The 19,486-nt window shown below is 42.2% G+C and overlaps 1 protein-coding gene across 2 annotated transcripts in view; it reads right to left on the minus strand.

Moving 5' to 3' along the window:
- TMEM273 (transmembrane protein 273) overlaps nucleotides 1-14,144 on the minus strand; it is a 33,659-nt gene extending 19,515 nt beyond the window's left edge. For both annotated transcript variants that reach the window (XM_032432445.1, XM_032432444.1), the window contains exon 1: nucleotides 13,912-14,144. In XM_032432445.1, the coding sequence (XP_032288336.1) occupies nucleotides 13,912-13,957 (46 nt within the window). In that variant the 5' untranslated portion in view covers nucleotides 13,958-14,144. The remainder of the gene's footprint in view (nucleotides 1-13,911) is intronic.
- Between the last annotated feature and the right edge of the window lie 5,342 nt (nucleotides 14,145-19,486).

A 19,486-nucleotide genomic window follows, 5' to 3' on the forward strand; every position in this document is an offset into this window, starting at 1 on the left:
ACGAGGAGTCAGACCACCAGCTCCGCAAACCCAGCTCAGCCAGCCGTGCGCCCTGATGCCCGCTTGAACCTGCCCACTGAGAGGGAATTCTTTGCACAGGGTCCCTGTCACACATGGAAGTACGCAGCCATCAGCCATCTGGGAGGACGGAGGGGGGCCTCCCCCAGCCTGGGGGAGTCAGAGAAGGGCCCCTGGAGTAAGCATTATTTAAATTAAAAACAAAAAGACAAGTAGGACCTAGTGAAGATGGGGGGGGGCCGGGTAGTGGGGCCAGGCAGGGCAGGTGTCCAGGCAGAGGAAAAGGCAGCAGCAAAGGCCAAGAGGTCGGAGGGGGAACAAGGGCTTGGGAATAAAAAAGGCAGCTCAGTGAGTCAGAGCAGCGAGGGGGCACCGGTAAACTGAGGCTCTCGGGGCTTTCCAGAAGATGAGGACGGGACAGCTAGCCAGGACACAGCTGCCCTGAGCAGGAACCAGAGTCCGGAGGCCACCAGGAGGAAAGAGAGGCTGACCCGAGGCTCCCAAACGCAGGGGAAAATGCCTCCAGCCTCCAGAAATAGCATCATAATTAAGAGGAAAATAATACTGGTGGGTGACCAGACAGTACCAAAACTTGTGCCCACTTTGTTTTTCCTGCGCAGTCTTTGCTAATTAATTCTTAAAGATTCACACACGGGGATTAAAACACTCAGCTACAGAAGCCAAACTGATCAATACCTTTCCAGGCTAATGGAGGAGCTGAAGGCAGGGAGCCGGCTTCGGCCCAAGGTAGAACCAAGGGCACTCCAGGGATGGGGAGCAGTCCCAAAGGGGCAGGGCCCCCCAGGGCGTCCCAGGCCCATGCTGGCCAGCAGGCGGTGACATCAAATGCTGTCACACCTAGCAGGGGAGCTGCTGAAACCTTGAGGGAGCCGGAGGTGCTGGAAGCCAAGGGGAGCTTGAGGCTGCCCTGGTGGGGTGCATGGTGGTGTCCAAGGAGGGCAAGACCAGAGGACCCACCATGGGGCCACCCAGCTAACCCTGCACACACTGGTTAAGGGGGTTGGTCCATCTTTGACTGTCTCCAGGGGGGCATGAATGCTTCATATGACTGAATCCATGGTGAGTAGAAAGGAATGACACTTGGAACCAGAGCATCTGAATCTCCATTCTGCCACTGCTCATCCAGTGGCCTGGGGCCAGACAGGACATGACTCGCACCTCGGTAGCCACTCTGCAACGCGACTGACCAGGAAGCCTCCTCACCACACACAGAGTGCTGTGAGGATCCCCTGAAGGTGTGCGGGCATGGACCGAGGTGCAGGAGGGAACTCTCCTCCACAGGCCCTCAGCCACCCACTTGAGATGGTGTCCTCAGCTTTCCAGAGGCCACGGGAGATGCGGGGAGCATTGCATGCCAGGAAGCGGCTCTGGGCAGGAACTCAGGTCAGAAAGATTGTCCTCCCCGTCAACATTACCGGAAGTCGCAGAGCCGGGCAGAGGCCTCCAGAAGGCTTGTGAGGCCAGGTGGGGGGCAGCCCACCCACTCAACCTCGGGGCTTCGGACCAGGGAAGGCCCGTTTGCAAGAGTGCCTTTGCAGAGAGAGCTAAGGCAGCTGGAAGCAGCGCAGAATAACTAATTAATGATGGTAAAGTGTTGTGGAAGGGGGAAAGCGCTGCGTAACCGCTAAGTGGTGGCGTGCTTATTATTCATGCAATATTCATACTGTGCTCTTCAGCCTCTGAGAAGCTCCGCTCCGCAGTCCTCGGGGACCGGCTGAGGGAAGCATGAGCCCCGGGGGCGGGGCTGCGGGATGACTGCTGGCCTGGCCCACGGGCGAAAGGCCCATGACACTGCGGCGGAAACGGCAACACCCAGCCAACATGAGAGCCCCGGGGCCTTGGCAACACCCCACCACCTGCCTCCATCTACCAGGACCAAGGTTGTCTGAGCCCTACTGTGTGCCAGGGTCTGCGCTGGACACTTCTTTTTCAAGGCAGCTCCTAACATTCGCAGAGTCCAGGGCGTGCCGCAGTCTAAATATTTAAAAGTTAGAGATCTATCCACACATGACCCAGCCCGCTTGCCCCTCAGGGCCCTGCAGTCCACTCTCCAGGGGTCATCTTTCTGAGGGGGAAGCTCAGCCCTGCCGAGGGCCTGAAGGCTGGCTGGCTGGTCTTCTGGGCAGAGCAGGAGGAATTGGAGGCTGGCTGGGGTCTCCTGGAATGCCAGGATGCTGCGGGAATCAGGGCAGGGCCTGGCCCCGTCAGCCTTCCCACCCGGCCTTCTACCCAACACCTCGCCTTCCCCCCCTGGACTTCTGGCCAGCGCTGAGGCGTGCCTCCCAAACTAGCTTGCCAAGTGGAGGAAGGAAGTGAGATTTTCTGGTTATCTGCCAAGAAATGCCTGTTGGTCACTGAAATAAAAGCAGTCCCCCTGTTGCTGTCTAATTCCCAGGCCCCCACAAGGCTGGGTTTCCTCCCTGGACACACCACCCTCACTATTGGTGGCCCAGTGCACAAACAAGCCCCCCTCCCTTATGGGTGCATGCTGACCCAGTTCCTGAACTTTGAAAACACTTTATGACAAGACCAGAAAGAAAAAAACTCCTTGCATTTGAACGTATGTATGATATGGGGGCACACATACATTCACACTCCTGAATAGGAGGGTCCTGGGGTTGGAACCTGGGTCAGCCTGGTTCCAGGAAAGGGCCTCACATTGGCACATAGGCTGGACAGTGGCTCCAAGTTGACCACAGTTTCAATAGGACTCCCCCTCCAGGAAGCCCTCCCAGACACCCTAGTTCAGATCAGGGGCTTTTTCTCTGTCTCCCTCCATGTTTCCTACATCTCAGCACCTAAGATACCACATTGCAACTGTTCTTCCGGTAGATTTTCAACTCCTTCAATCGGGGCTTAACTCTGTGTCACCGCAGAGCCTGATAAAAATCATTATTTGCTTACTGTAAGCGAAAACTCTGACGTCCTTGTGCCCAGCTCCAGGCCCTTCACCTCATCCCCTGGACAGCAGCTCCTTGACAACATGGCCCAAAGGTTTACATAAGTTTCTGAGGGGCTGCAGCCAGGTTCCAGGCAGAAATTCCCCAGCTGCTCATCTGTTTTGTTCAGACGAGCAGGAGAGAGCAAGCCAGTTCATCTTACTGAGAACCATTAGCCCGTTATTTAATGGAATCAAATTTAATAAAAGGAGCAGTTCGGGCAATTCTGGAGAATAAATGAGGGTCTGGATGTGACAGAGATGCTTACAGTGACTTTCAAGAGGAAGCACAAGTGGTTTAATTTGGAAGTGAGTGAAAAAGTCTGCTGATCTCTGTGATGGCCACACCAGCTCCCGTCCAGGGTTCAAGGACCACCGGGAATTCCCAGCAGGCACTTTGCCGAGGTCACGGCGCTGCCCTTACCTGAGGGCATTTTCTTCCCTCAGGATCCCCCAGGATCAGTGCTGTGTGTCTGAGAGGAGCCCAGGCCCCCCTCCCCAAAGAGCTTCCTCCCAATCACCCATCCGCCAGGCTCTTAAAAACTCATTTCAGAACTCCATTTCTGGAGAGAGAGACCAGGCTTACTTTTCCCTATTCTTCTCAATAAATATAGCATAAAACCTAGATATTATACAAAAACAAACAAACAAACATAAGAAGATCCTGAAAGATGGAGAGAGGAAGGCAAATGGGCTGAGGACCCTGGAATCCCCACTGGATGCAGCATGTGGCCTGAGGTCGAAGTGTGGCTGTCACAGCTCATAAACATATGAGTCAACAAAACAGACTTTCATTCTCCTCTAAGATTTCTAAATTCTGTTTGACAGTTTAGGCTAAAAAATAACATGTCTAAAATAGGTCTCAATATATGTAGAGGAAATATTTAAGAGAGGAAAAGGACATAGAGACACAATTTCCACTTTTCACTAGAACTGTTATAATGTTGACAACAGTAGATGGTGATATGTTATGTATATATATATATATATATATATAATGTAATACCTACAGCAACCACTGAAAAGGGTATGAAAAGAAATATGTTCAAAAACACTAGAGACAAATCAAATGGAATTCTAAAAAATGTTCCAGTAACACACAGGAAGGTAGGAAAAAGAGAAATGAAAAATAGAGAACAAGGAGAAACCAAAATATAAAGTGGCAGACTGAAAGCTCCAATATATCAAGAACTACATTAAATGTAAATTGCTTATATCTACCAATTAAAAAACAGATTTGCAAAGTTTACTTAAAAAATGATCAAACCATATGCTGTCTACAAGAAACTCACCCCAAATATGATATAGATAGGTACAAAGTAAAAGAATGAAGAAAGAAAACCAATCAGACATTAACAAAAAGAAAGAAGAATGGTTATATTTATATCAGATACATTTTAGAGCACAGAAAATTATTAGGGCCAGAGATATTACATGACATTGTATTATATTACATAATGATAAAAGAGTCAATCCACCAAATAGACACAGTAATCATAAATCTCTATAATCAAACAACAGAGCTGTAAAATATGTGAAGCAGAAACCGGTAACACTGAAAGGAAAAATAGACTGATGCACAACTATAGTTAAAGGCTTCAATAGCCCTCTCTCAACAATTGATATAACAACTAGACAGAAAATCAGTAATAATATAAAAAATTTCAACCATACTATCAAGCAACAGGACCCAACACCAGCAGAATATGCATTCTCTTCAAGCTCTTATATAAGATATATCAAGGTATCTAGACTATATTCTGCATCAAACATCAACAAAATTAGAATAATTTCACTCATACAAAGTGGGATCACAATGGACTCAACTAGAAATCAACAATAGAAAGATAACAGGAAATTTTCCACACTTGGAAACTAACGATACTTCTACAAAATTCATGGGTCAAAGAGGAAGTCCCAAGAGAATTCAAAATATTTATTAACTAAATGAAAATGAAAACACACATATCAGAATTTGTGGGGCATAGCTAAAGTGGTGCTGAGAGGGCAATTTATAGTACTAAATGCTTACATTAGGAAAGAGGTAAAGTCTTAGAACAATAATCTAATATCTCACTTGAAGAAACCAGAAGAACATCAGAATAAAGCCAGAACACACAGAAAGAAATAAGTAATAAAGACAAGAGCAGAAATCAATAGGGTTGAAAACAGAAAAAATAATAGGGAAAATGAGTGAAACAAAAATCCAATTCTTTGAAAAGATCAATCTGACAAACCTCTAATGAGACTGACAAGGGAAACAAGAGAGATGACACCATATCAGAAGTGAAACAGGAACATCACTACAGATCCTATAGACATCAGAAGGGTAATAAGGGAATATTATGAACAGCTCTACACATAAAAACCTGGTGACTTATGGACACCTGAGTGATGCAGTCTGTTAAACATCTAATTCTTGGTTTCAGCTCTCAGGTCATGATCTCAGGGTCCTGAGATTGAGCCCCATGATGGGCTCCACACTCAGTAGGAAGCCTGCTTGAGATTCTCTCTCCCTCCCCATCTGCCCCTCCTCCCCATGTGTGCACTCTCAATCTCTCTCTCTCTCTCAGAAATAAATAAATCTTAAAAAAAAACCTGATGACTTAGATAAAATGGGCCAATTCCTCAAAAAGTACAAACTGTCACAACTCACCCAATATGAAATAGATTCTTTGAATAGCCCTATAACTATTAAAGAAATTGAACTCATAATCTACAAACCCCAAGGAAGAAATCCTCAGGCCCAGACAGTTTCAGGGGAGAATTCTAACATATGTTTAAAGAAAAATTAACACGAATTATGCACAACTCCATCCAGAAAATAAAAAAGAAGGGAACACTTCCTAATTCATTTTATGAAACCAACATTACCATGACATTAGAACCAGAGAAAAAATGGTGCAAAAAAAGACAACTACAGACCAGTGTCCCTCATGAATACAAACTCAAAAATCCTTACCAAAATGTTATCAAGTAGAATTCAGCAAAATAAAAGAATTACACATCATGACCAAATGGAGTCTATTCAAGGATGCAAGGCTGGTTTGATATTCAAAAATCCATCTGTGCAATCCACCACATTAACAAACAACAGAAGAATAAAATCACATATCATATTGAGTGATGCAGGAAAAGCATTTTCAACAAGATTCTAAACCCACTTATGAGAAAAATTCTCAGAAAACTAGGAAAAGAGGGAAACATCATCAACTTAATAAAGAATCTATGAAAAAATCCTACAACTAATATCATACTTAGTCATAAGAAACAAGATGTTTTCCCACTAAGATCAAAGACAAGGCAAAGCTATTTGCCATCGCCCTACCTGTTCAACATAGTACTGGAAGTTCCTGCCAGTCCAATAAGGCAAGAAAAGGAAATTAAAATGGCATACCATTCAGAAAGGGAAAAATACAACCATTTGCAGATCATGGTCCACGTAGAAAATCCCAAGGGATCTAAAAAAAAACTCCTAGAATTAATAAGTGAGTTCATTAAAATGGCAGAATAGAAGATCTACATACATAAATCAATGATATTACTATATACAAACAGTTACACAGAGAAAGAGAAAATTTAAATACAATACAATTTACTATCACCCCCCAAAAAATACTTAGATGTAAACCTAATAATACATATACAGGTCTCATATATTAAAAAATCCACAGTGGTGATGAGAGAAATAAAAAAAGAATCTTTTTTTTTTTTTTTTTTAAAGATTTTATTTATTTTTTTGACAGAGACACAGCGAGAGAGGGAACACAAGCAGGGGGAGTGGGAGAGGGAGAAGTAGGCTTCCCGCTGAGCAGGGAGCCCGATATGGGGCTCGATCCCAGGACCCTGGGACCATGACCTGAGCCGAAGGCAGACGCTTAACGACTGAGCCACCCAGGCGCCCCTAAAAAAAGAATCTTATTAAATGGAAATACAAACCAAGTTTACCGAAAAGTCAGCATAATAAAGATGTCAAATCTCCCCAAATTGATCTATAGATTTAATGTAATTCCTATCAAAATCCTTGCAAGATTTTTTTGTTGATGTAGATAAGATTATTTTAAAATTTACATGGAAAGGTAAAGGAAACAGAATTGCTAAAAACCTTTTTTTGAAAATGAAGAATAAAGTAGGAGGGATCACTCTACCATCTTGAAACTTACATACCTACAGAAATCAAAACTCTGTGGTATTGGCAGAGGGACAGATCTATAGAAAAGAAAAGATGACCCAGAAATAGTCCATACAAGTATGACCAATTGATTTTGGACAAGGGAGCAAAATCAATTCAATAGAGGAAGAATAGTTTTTTCCACCAATGGTGCTGGAGTGACTGGATATCTATAAGCAGCAACAACAATAAAGTATGCTGAGCTAAATTCACAAATGAACTCTAAGTGTATCATAGATTCAAATGTAAAATATAAAACTATATAACTTTGTGAAAGGTGAAATAGAAATAGGGTGTTTAAAAGGGAACCAGGAGGCCATTAAGGAGATGGACCTTATGCACGTCCTCAGTGGGTAGAACCATAAACTTTTGAACTGATTCAAACTGCAAATATTGCAAGGATTCAGCCAGAACACCTGGGACTTGCTAAGAGAAGTTAAGAGAAGGCTTAGTGATAGTCTTGGCAACCAATTATATGCAATCAAGATTACTTTTCTGCTGCCAACACCAATCAAAATTCTTTGTAAACAACAAACAAGTATTCCCTTTGTCTTTAGAAATCCTTGACTTTTGTCTCCTGGGGGGGCGGTGGGCGGGGAAGGGAGAGGCAAACTATTTGTGTTGCTGCCCAAATCTTCTGTGTTCCTGAATTACAATTGTGAGGTCCCCAGTCAATGATTTTGTTTTTATTTTAGCTCAGTCTCTTTTTTTTTTTTTTCAGTTGACAATTTTTAGGAGAAAATATAAGATAAAATCTTGGAGACTTAGGCAATTGAGTAGTGAAAACTTCTCAGATGTTCTATCAAAAGCATGATCCATAAGAGAAAAAAATATCAGTATATTTAAAATTAAGTACTTTTGGGGGCGCCTGAGTGGCTCAGTCGGTAAGCATCTGCCTTCGGCTCAGGTCATGATCCCAGAGTCCTGGGATTGAGCCCCACATCGGGCTCCCTGTTCGGCAGGAAGCCTGCTTCTCTCTCTCCCACTCCCCCTGCTTGTGTTCCCTCTCTCGCTGTATCTCTCTCTGTCAAATAAATAAATAAATAAATCTAAAATAAATAAATAAATAAATAAAATTAAGTACTTTTGTTCTGTGAAAAACCCTGTGAAGAGGATGAAAAGACCAGCTAGAGACTGGGAGAAAGTATTTTCAGATCACATATTTGACAAAGGACTCACATTCAGAAGATATTAAGAACTCTTAAAATCCAATAGTAAAGGAAAAACCAAGCAAACCAATTAGAAAATGGGCAGTCATGAAGAGAATGCTGGCTTGATCAGGACATTTCTCCTCACCTTCCTGGGGTCCTCCCTTTTTCCTTTATGTTCCACTGATTTTCTGAGTGACCCTACTGTATTGTTTTATTTTGTTACATTTGTGATAAATTGTTGCACAGCAAAAGAAAACTAACATGTCAAGAATTCTTTCTTCCAGGAATCCACTCACTGCATGATTGTGAACCATTGTCCTGGCAGGAATCTGAAACAGGGGAAAAGCTGTCAGGAAAGATTTTTTACAAAGATCTCAGGGACTAAGAGCCAAGGAATAAAGTGATGACTTTGACTTGTAAGATAAAAACGAATTTAATTCTCTTTACCCCGGCCTCTGCCATCTTTTCATTATAAATTAAGGGCGGGAAGAAAGCCTCTGCTCTCTTCAATAACTCTGGCTCATTCAATGAAGAATGTTTTAGGCACTGAAACATAATTAAAGTGATATTGTATTTCTTTTATTATCATGATTATAATAATACATAGATTTCAGTGGGTGCTTTCTAACAGAATTAAAACGGAGACAGATGGCTGACATTTTGGTTGGCATTAAGAGTCCATAGGAATATTTTATCTGGCAGCCTTTTCTTAGCCTCTAAGAAAATGCCTAGAAATTTCACCAGATATTTTCAATAGCTATTCTTAGAGCAATATTTTAGCAAAATTTAACAATATTGATCGGTTGGTAGTTAAGCGGCAAATAATTTATTTAGAATTGTGACAACCGTAATCCAAAATCTAGCTTCAAGTCTTTTATCATCATGTCAAAAGAACATGAGCCTTTCTCACATAGGTATCTTCTGCTTCCAAATGTGAAACCCTGAGAAGGACCCAAGAGCAGTTATGCATTGTCTAGTACAGAATGGATAAATGAAATCACTAGAATATCAGGCCAACTCCAAAATGAGGGATGTTCTTTGAAAGAAAAGGAGATGGAAGCCTCTAAAATACCAATGTCATAAAAGGCAAAGGCTGAGGAGATGTTCCAGGTAAAGAAGGTTAAAGAAACAAAGTTACCAAATGCAACATCTGCCCCTCCATTGGCTCCTTTGCTGGACCACAGCGAAGGTTACAAAGGGCATTGGTGGGTCCAGTGAAAATATTGGACTGTGATAGATCATGTGAAAGTATTTTGTCAATGTTAACTTTCCTGATGTTGCTAACTGTGCTGAGGTTATGCAAGAGATTGTCTCTATTCTTAAGAAATACACACTAATGTATTTAGGGATTGAAAAAAAACCCCATGATATATACAACTTACTCTCAAATGGCTCTGAAAAAAAGACGTCTCTCTCTTTCTATATATAGAAGTATATATATTTATATCCTCATTTGTTTTGTATAAACATATCTCTCTAGAGAGATAACATAAGATAAAGCAAATGATGTGATTTGATTAAGAAATCGGCAAATCATACAGGGGTTCTTTGTATTATTATTCTTGCAATTTTTCTTTAAAAAAGAGGAGAGAAAGGAAGGAGAGGGGAGAAAGGAAAGATTGTGAAATAAATGATATGAAGACAAGTGATGTTTCATATAGAAAAAACTAAAATTAGATCCTTTGCTTAGGCCATACACAAAAATAAATTCCAAATAAATTAAAGGTACAATCATGGAAAATGCGACCACTTTAAATTAAAAAAAAAAGTTTCTTAGACAAGGGAAAAAAAACAGACACACCAAAAGTCAAAGGATAATAAATGTGATTGTATCTCATTTTAAAGACTTCTGCAGAGCAAAGAATGCCACAAAGATAAAAGATAAGTGATATACTGAGACAGGATATCTCAACACATGACAGAGCCAAATAATTAATACCCAGAAAAAATACATAAAAGACCAATAATCAAAGAAAACCACAGGAAATGTACAGAAAAAGAAACCTGGCTGTCTGATAAATACAGGGAAAATGGTTATTCTGACTAGTAATCAGAAACGTGCAACCTAAAAACTTGGAGATAATATTTTACAACTCTGGCAAAAAAATGAGAAGTCTCACACTATTGAGTGTCACTAAACCTGTAGGGGGACAGAGAGGTCCAGGCCTCGCCATTGGAGAGCAATTTGGCAATATCCAATGAGGGGAGAATTGCCCATACCCGTGACAGCAACACCTCTTCTCGATCGTCTCCCAGAAAACAGCCGCACGGGGCTTCTAGAAGATGGCTCATTGCAGCATCAGCGACCATACAAGAACTAAGAAACAACCTAAATTTGATCAATACTGGAAGGTACAACTGAATTATGACGTAGTGTTTCAAAAGAATCGTATAGGTAGTTGAAACAAATACGTTTGATCTATGCGATCAGCATGGGGACCTAAGGCAGCATGTTGAGTATGCTGTGGGGACATTCATGTCACATGTTGAACCTCTAGAAAGCAATACAGGAAGGAAGCGCAAAGCAGGGGTGCTGTTTCCTCCGGAGGAGAGAGGAAAACAAGACAGAAGAGGGGAGCCCAGAGGGCATTAACTCCATTTCTGACATTCTATTTCTTTGATGGATATGTTGATTTATCTATCTACTTTCGAATACATGTATCTAAAAAACCAGCCAAATTTTAAAATGCATTAATCAAGGTGTTGGGTCCACGAATGTTTGTTATATTGATCTCACTCTTAAAAATAGTTTTAGAAGATTGGAAAACTGGGTTTCCCAAAACTCTCCAACTACTCTGTATGTGGAAAATAGTGGCTCATGCAAGCCTTGAAGTCACAGGAGTAGGGAGAGATGTCCTTGTTCCTCCCATGTTCCCAAAAGCCCTCATGCACAGCTCTCTCCTATGCCCCAGGGTGACTGGCCTGGTCACCTGCCGTGTATTAGTAGGCATCACTAGAGAATCTCCCAGGTTCCTTTCACCAGTTCATAAAGGAAAAGCTCAATTACTTCTTACAACTTTCAACAGGCTATCATGCTATTTTTTGGTGCATAGAAATTTATTTATTTGGTATTAAGAATATATATGATCATTATGAAAAATGTCAATATAAAGAAATCAAAAGATGCCTCATTATCTATTTCCTAGAAAAAGTAAAAGAAAACTATTAACAATGTGCTGTATTTCCTTCTAGTCAATTTTTGGATAAGCAAGCAAACATATGCAAAATATAATTCTGTACCTATAACTCTGTAACTATCACTTTGTCACCTGTCCTCTGTCCATGTCACCTGTCCTCTGTCCTTCGAGAAAGTTATGTCTTTCATGTAAGCGTATTGGATTTAGCCAGATTCTGACTGAAAATCATTTCTTTCTGGTTTCTACTGGGGTCTGCAGTGCTGAATAACATCCTATTAAATATTTTGGGGAGCTGTTACCCTATTATTTCATCAGGATAAGTTCCCGAAGGTGGAATTTCTGGGTAAAAGGTTGTGAACAGTGGGCACTTCGCTGCATATTGTCAGATTGCCTCCTGAGAAGATTGGGTCAATCAGTGTTCCAAATATCCAAGGATGAGTGCTCACCTCACGTCACATACTGGCCCCGTGCTTTAAATGTGGTCACAGACGGAGTTCTCTCAACAGCCCTGTGAGGTTGGTACAATCATTATCCCCAAGTTACAGATGAGAAAACTGAGCAAGGAGAGGATGGACAATCTCCCAAACTCCCGGGGCTGGTAAACAGCCAAAGAGGATTTACATTCGGGTTGTTTAGAGCGAGGCACACACTCCTAAACACTACTGTCTCTACCCAATAGTATCCGAAAACACTAACCGGCTGTGATACCTTGACCAACTAATTAAAACCTCATCCTTAAAAGGCAAACAATGGTGGGACCTATTTATGAAGTTGTAGGGATGGAATGAGCTACTGTAAAGTGCTGAAGGGAGTATGCAGCACGATGGACGCACTCAAAAAGGTTACATGTTACTATTTCTTTTATTATTTGGGACCTTGAGCATTTTCAAGGCTTATCATTTGTTTGTAATTCTTCAGCAAGCTGCCTGTTCGTATCATATGCACATTTTTTTCATTGGATTTCTTAAATTTAACTTCCTTTATTTTCCCCCCAGGACAGACTGGTCTGTATATCTAGATAGGTCAAAAGGAGAAACAAGTTAAGACGCCTGCCACCTTCTGCCACGTTACTGAGCACGCTTTGCATTTTCTGCCCTGCACACACCTCGTTCTTGCTTGCTCGTTCTAACCACCCCTCATCCACCGCCACTCATTATACATGCCCATTTCCACGTGTAAACTGCTAGATGCCGAGGCTCTCTGCCTGACATGCTAACTCCCAGAAAGCCAAGGTCTTTGTTCACTCCTGGGCTGGGTGCAGGCTTCGGACAGAGTCCTGCCCACGGGAATAACATTGCCCATGTCCGGGATACAGAATTATTGCTTCCTCAGACAGAAGATTAGATCTGGAGATAGACTGCCTGCCTTTGAGTCTTGACCCAGTGCAAGTTCTGAGAAAAAGCATCTTTGTGCAGATGAGGAACATTTGTTGCCTTTTTAAGAAATAACAGCTAATGTCAAAGCAGATTTTGCAAAGTGCATGGCTCTTTCACCTCTGTTTATCTCTGTCTATACATATCATTCTAACCATCATTCTGTGCCTCGATCTTTATCTCTCCTGATTTTCCTCTCTGTCTGCTTCTCTGGTCTTACATTTCTCCCTCTATATCTGGCACTACTTTTCTATGAGTCCCTGCCTTTCTCCCTTCTTCCTTCTTTTGATGCACAGAATTAAAAATGACTTTAAAAAGCCAGGATACGGGGCACCTGGGTGGCTCAGATGGTTAAGCATCTGCCTTCGGCTTGGGTCATGATCCCAGGGTCCTAGGATCGAGCCCCACGTCTGGCTCCTGGCTCAGCGGGGAGCCTGCTTCTCCCTCTGCTTCTCCCTCTGCCTCTCCCCCTGCTCGTGCTCTCTCTCTCTCTATCTCTGTGCCTCGAATGAATAAATAAAATCTTTAAAAAAAATTAAAAAAATAAAAAAATAAAAAGCCAGGATACCTCTGGGTGACTGAGAGCCTACTCCACTCCATAATAAGACTGATTCACCACTAACTATAGAGAAGCATCTATATACCTACATTTTCCCATTTTATGTAATTATTTTGGTTTGACTTAATTAAATTGAACTTAATTTTCATACAATCCTAGAAGAGATGCATTATTATCCCCCCTTTTATGGGTTCAGAAACTGAGAGAGGGTCTAGGAAGCTTGCTGCAGTTTGTAAGCAATGGAGCCACAATTTAAAGCCAGATTTGTCTGGGTCCTGAGCCCACAACTCTCTCTACCACATGACCCTTTCCTGTTCTCCTCTGGCCCAGAAGCGTTTGTAAGTTGCAGCTGGAATGAAACAGACAAAATCATTGCTCACTGTCTCCTGTCTCAAAATGTGGAAAAGCTGTCTATCCAAAGGGACACATCTGTGCTTAAGGGACTGAGCCCCAGGGGGCTACTGCTCCCCCGGCTTCCCACTCACTGAGGCAGCCCTGCCATAGCAGAGTCCCGTCCACCCCATTTCTGCATTCCTCACTTACCCAGGAGGAGGAGGAAGGCTCTCAGCATGCTGGCCCCCGAGCCCATGTTGGCTCTGTGCTCCTGGCTCCTCTCCGAACAGGCACGGCGGGCTGTGCGACACAAGGCTGTGAGGAACGGGAGCCAAGCTCCACGTGACAGACAAGGAGGAAGCTGCCTCCACGGCTAGGAGGTTGCTCAGTTCCTCTCGGCTCTGTCAAAGGGCAGGGCTGAGGGAAGCCCCTGTTGTCCTGGCCCTGCCATCGGTGGAAGGGAGCTAGCCCACGAGGAGGGCTCCTCGAGGCTTTCTGGGTACTGGTTATCACCCCACCTATCTCCTATAACCCGCCCCCCACCACCACCACACACACACCAGCATGGGAACAGAAGTGCCCCTGGGTGCAGATTCTTGCTCAAAGACCCAGGCTGATAAGTCTCAGAGGTGGGGGTGTGGGCGAAGCTGGTCAACGTGGATTTCTAGGTCCTGCAGCAACGCCCATGGCCTTGGGTCAGGGACAGGAAGTCCCCCACCAGCCCACAGTGCACCCCAGTCACTGTTTTTTTGTGCCATGCACTCCTCTCAGTCTGGGGAGGCTGACTCTCTTCTCAGAATAACATTTTTAATGTCCAAAATAAATTAGCTAGGATCATAAAAGAAACCAGTTATATTGAAATACAGTTATCAAAATATTTAGAAAGGAGACTTATGATATAGAAATAGATGTGCTTCTTTCTCTACCCAGTGAACAGCAAGATCTAGCACAGATACAGTAAGTCCACAATCCTGACATCGTGACAAACAGAAACAATATTTAGAGACGTCTGTACCAGCTGGAATGTGGATTAAAAAACCTACAGTTGCTACCAGCAATAAAGTAACCTGCGTGGTAATATCGCGGTGGCTTATTGCTTACCCTCACGTAGGAAAGACATGTTAAGTTTCCATTAGAGATTAGAGGACAGGGATGTGATTTTTTTCCCATCCACATTCCCAGACCCCACAAGAAGCCCCTTATGTTGGAAGATCCTTGGTTCTCAATAGGCTCAAACCAACAGATTTGGGGCCATACATTTCCATACTTCTTGACACCTGCCTGACTGTCGAGCCACCACCTCAAATGTGCAAGAAATCTCGCTTTTAAAAATGTACAGCCACTTAATGACAAGTGTTGAGCCCCATCCAAATGGACAACAGTGAGCCTCTTTTCATTCTCAAGCTTCCTCAGCCAAGTCCCTAACACAGCTAACTCACTGAGCACATTTGTCCCTCTGAGCCTCACGCAAATGATGGACGTGAGCGGAGCAGGATGTTCGTGAGAAAAGCCGTTTGCTTCGTTTTGGTGCCTTAGGGTTCCAGCCTTCTATCCAGACACACTTTATTTCATACTAAACACTTTGGGTCAGTCTTCACCTACACCAGGAAACGGACTCCCTCTTGCTTCTCCTGATACGAGTGAACTTTTAAAACTTTTACCCCTCTTTCTTTTTCTTTTTTTAACTTAAATTCAATTAGCCAACATAGAGTACATCATTAGTTTCAGATGTAGTGTTCAGTGATTAATCAGTCGCATATAACACCCAGTGCCCATCACATCACGTGCCCTCCTTAATGTCCATCACCCAGTTACCCCATCCCCCCCACCTCCCCTCCAGCAACCCTCAGTTTGTTTCCCGGAGTCAAGGGTCTCTCATGGTTTGTCTCCCTCTCTGATTTCTTCCCATTCAGTTTTCTCTCCCTTCCCCTATGGTCCTTTTGCATTATTTCTTATACTCCACATATGAGTGAAACCATATGATAATTGTCTTTCTCTGATTGACTTACTTCACTTAACATAATCCCCTCCAGTTCCATCCATGTCAATGTAAATGATAGGTATTCATCCTTTCTGATGGCTGAGTAATATTCCATTGTATATATGGACCACATTATCCATTCATCTGTTGAAGGGCATCTCGGCTCCTTCCACAATTTGGTTATTGTGGACATTGCTGCTATAAACATTGGGGTGCACGTACCCCTTCGGATCCCTACATTTGTATCTTTGGGGTAGATACCCAGTAGTGCAATTGCCGGGTCATAGGGTAGCTCTATTTTCAACTTTTGGAGGAACCTCCATACTGTTTTCCAGAGTGACTGCACCAGCTTGCCTTCCCACCAACAGTGTAGGTTGACCCAAGGCCTTTCTCCACATCCCTGCCAACATCTGTTGTTTCCTGTCTTGTTAATTTTAGCCATTCTGACCAGTGTGAGGTGGTATCTCACTGAGGTTTTGATTTGGATTTCCCTGATGCTGAGCGATGTTGAGCACTTTTTCATGTGTCTGTTGGCCATTTGTATGTCTTCTTTGGAGAAGTGTCTGTTCATGTCTTCTGCCCATTTCTTGACTGGATTCTTTGTTTTTTGGGTGTTGAGTTTTTAACCCCACTTAATGGAGATGTTTATAGGAGAAATATTTCACTTCCTGAGCAAACTGTAAGAGAATGCCAGAGCAGGCACGGTAAGTCATCAGCAGTGGCTGGGGGATGTGCGAAGTGCATCAGGGGAGCCGCAAGTGGGCCCAGGGCTGCCAGGTGCACAAAGAGGTCTCATGTTTTGTGAAATCACATTTTTAAATGTCAGCACCTAATTTTAAAATGTTCTTACATGGGGCAGCTCAAACCAGACAGCAGTATGTAACTTCTGCTCTAAAATACCTCTGGAGACCTCTTCTAGGGCTCAACCTTTCAGATATAAACCCAGGAAGGGAGGTTCCTTTCAGATATAAACCCAGGAAGGGAGGTTCCTGCAGCAACTTCTGTTTTTAACCCTGCCACAACCTCCTGAGACCTCCTGAGACCGGAAAAGTCAGCGTCTGCCCCCTACTTGAGTAGAGAAGAGAGGAATACAGGTGCTCAAAATCGTCCCATAAGCTAGAATCTGAAAAGATAACCTGACACCTAGGCCATGCACCTGGGTGAGATGGGGGGCCTCCGTGTGGTGTGATGCCCCCCAGCCAGAATGGGTGCCCCACCCCCTGGCCCCTGTAACAAACGCCTCTTCGTTTTACGACGTCTGCTTCTTAACCTGAGTCTGCTCCTGCCACAGCGGTTGGGAGCCTGTGAAGGCAGGGGCTGAAGCCTAGTCCTGTGCCTGACACAGCTCATGATCTCAGTGGCTGCATCAAGGAAGCAGTTTACTTGCTTAGCTCACACCCAGGCGGAGCCAGCCCAGCCTCCAGCCTCCAGCCTGTGAGCGGGAAGGCTGTGGACTCTGCTGTGATCTGGAGGTAACCCGCTCTGCCAATCCAAAGAGAAGGAGCCCACAGCTCTGATACTCCACAGGGGGCTGCCCCTTGTCCAGCATGGTCACCATCTGGCCTCAGGAGCTCCTCTCTTCCCCCAGCACCTCAGCACCAGCCACAGAGCTCACAGACTCATACCCCATGTGCCTGTAGTGCAGGTCAGGAAATCTGTCAGATCCACCATCATTACGGAAGGTTTTTAAAAATGAGAGATAAGGAAGATTTGAAACACACATCGATCTATCGGACTTAAATAGGACTCTGCACCCAACAATTAGAAGATAACTATTCCTCTCAAGCATGCATGCAATATTTACAAAAAAAAAAAAAAAAAAAATACTACATCTGGGCCATGAAGTAACTCTCAAAAATTTCAAAGAATGGCTGACATACAGATTATATTTTTTACCACAGTGCCATCGAATCAGATGACAGTAACAAAAAGTACATTCAGTTTCCATGTGTTTGGAAGCTTTAAAACACATTTCTAGGTAACTTAAAAGTCAGTAAAAAAATAACAGTAAAAATTAAAAATAACCAGAACCTAAAGATAATGAAAATGTTTCATACCTGATTGTGTGGATTGAAAGTAAAGTAATAATTAGAAGGAAAGGATATAGTACTTAGAAAAGAAGGGCTGAGAAGGAATGAGCTAAGCAACCAATTGGAGAGGTTTAGAAAGAACAAGCCTAAGAAAAGGCAGAAGAAAGGCAATAATAAATATGAAAGCAGAAATGAAAAAAACAGAAAGCAAAGATTCGATAGGGAGGGTCAACAAGTCCTAAAGTTTGTCTTTAAAAAGCTAATAATATGAAAAAAATAAAAAATGAAAAGCTAATAATATGACAAACTTCTCATAGAATAGAAAAGAGAGAAGACACAAATAATAATATTAAGAATAAAAAGGGGTGGTAAATACCATTTTAATGAGTTAAAATAGAAAAACCATATAATTATCTCAATTGATGTAGAAAAGTATTTAATAAAATTCATCACCCTTTCATGATAAAAACATCTAATCAACTAGGAATGAACAGGAACATTCTTTACCTAATAAAATGTATCTACCGCAAAAAAACCAACAAACATTATTATGGTGAGCCACAGAGATGCAATCCCTTTAAAATTGGGGATAAAAAGGGATGCCCTATATCACCATTTCTATTCATTATTGTCTGGAGGTCTGGTTAGTGCAGGTTTTTGGTTTTTTTTTAAAGGGGGACTATGAAGAATAAGCATTGAGAAGGAAGAAAAAAACCTATATTCTCAGGTGATATGTTTGTCTATATAGAAAGCCTCTAAGAGTCAAAGACTATTTGTCAAAAACAATAATATGGCTGAATATAAGGTCAATTTTTTTTAAATAGGCTCCACACTCAGCATGGAGCCCAATGCCGGACTTGAACTCACGACCCTGAGATCAAGACCTGACTTAAGACCAAGAGCCAAATGTTTAACTGACTGAGCCACCCAGGTGTCCCACGGCCAATATTTTTAAAATCCACTGGATTGCTATACACCAGTAATGAACAGAGAACATATTTTTAAAAAATTAAAATTATACCACCACCAATAATATGTGTGTATATACACAAATATATATGGAAAATAATAAATCATGTATGAAAAATAATAAATACATTTAAATATATAAATGTATATATTATATATATTTAATATAAATATATTATAAGTAATGTATTGTAGAAATATTTATATTTTATATAGTATAAATATATCTTATATAATATAGACATGTATTAAATGTCATATGTAATATATGTTATAAATCTAAGCAAAGTTACTCAAGATTTACATGGAGAAAACTTTAGTTAACAGAATTAAAGAAGGCTTAAACAAGCAAAGTGTGTCATCATGTATAAGAAAACTCAAAAATCTTAAAGATATCAGTTCTTCTCAAACTGATCTATAGTATCAGTGCAGTCTTATTATGCTCAAGCTCATTAATAATCAGAAAAATGAAAATCAGGACCACAACGTGATACCATTTTACACTTTTAAGATTGTTAAGAATAAAAATCTTAAGTAATACATTTGGAACAACATAGAAGAACCTGGAGGACATTATGCTAAGTGAAATAAACCAGATATAAAAAGACAAATACTGCATGATCTCACTTACATGTAGAATCTAAATAGCCAAACTCACAGAAGCAGAGAGTAGATTGGTTGTTTCCCTGGACTGGAGAGAAGGGAAAATCGGGGATGATGGTCAAGGGATACAAAGTTTCCGTTATGCATGATGAATAAATTCTGAAGACCAGTGATGTGAATGTACTTAACAATACTGTATTAT

Source organism: Phoca vitulina, unplaced genomic scaffold (genome assembly GCF_004348235.1).
Source record: "Phoca vitulina isolate PV1807 unplaced genomic scaffold, GSC_HSeal_1.0 scaffold48, whole genome shotgun sequence".
Classification (NCBI taxonomy): Eukaryota; Metazoa; Chordata; class Mammalia; order Carnivora; family Phocidae; genus Phoca; species Phoca vitulina.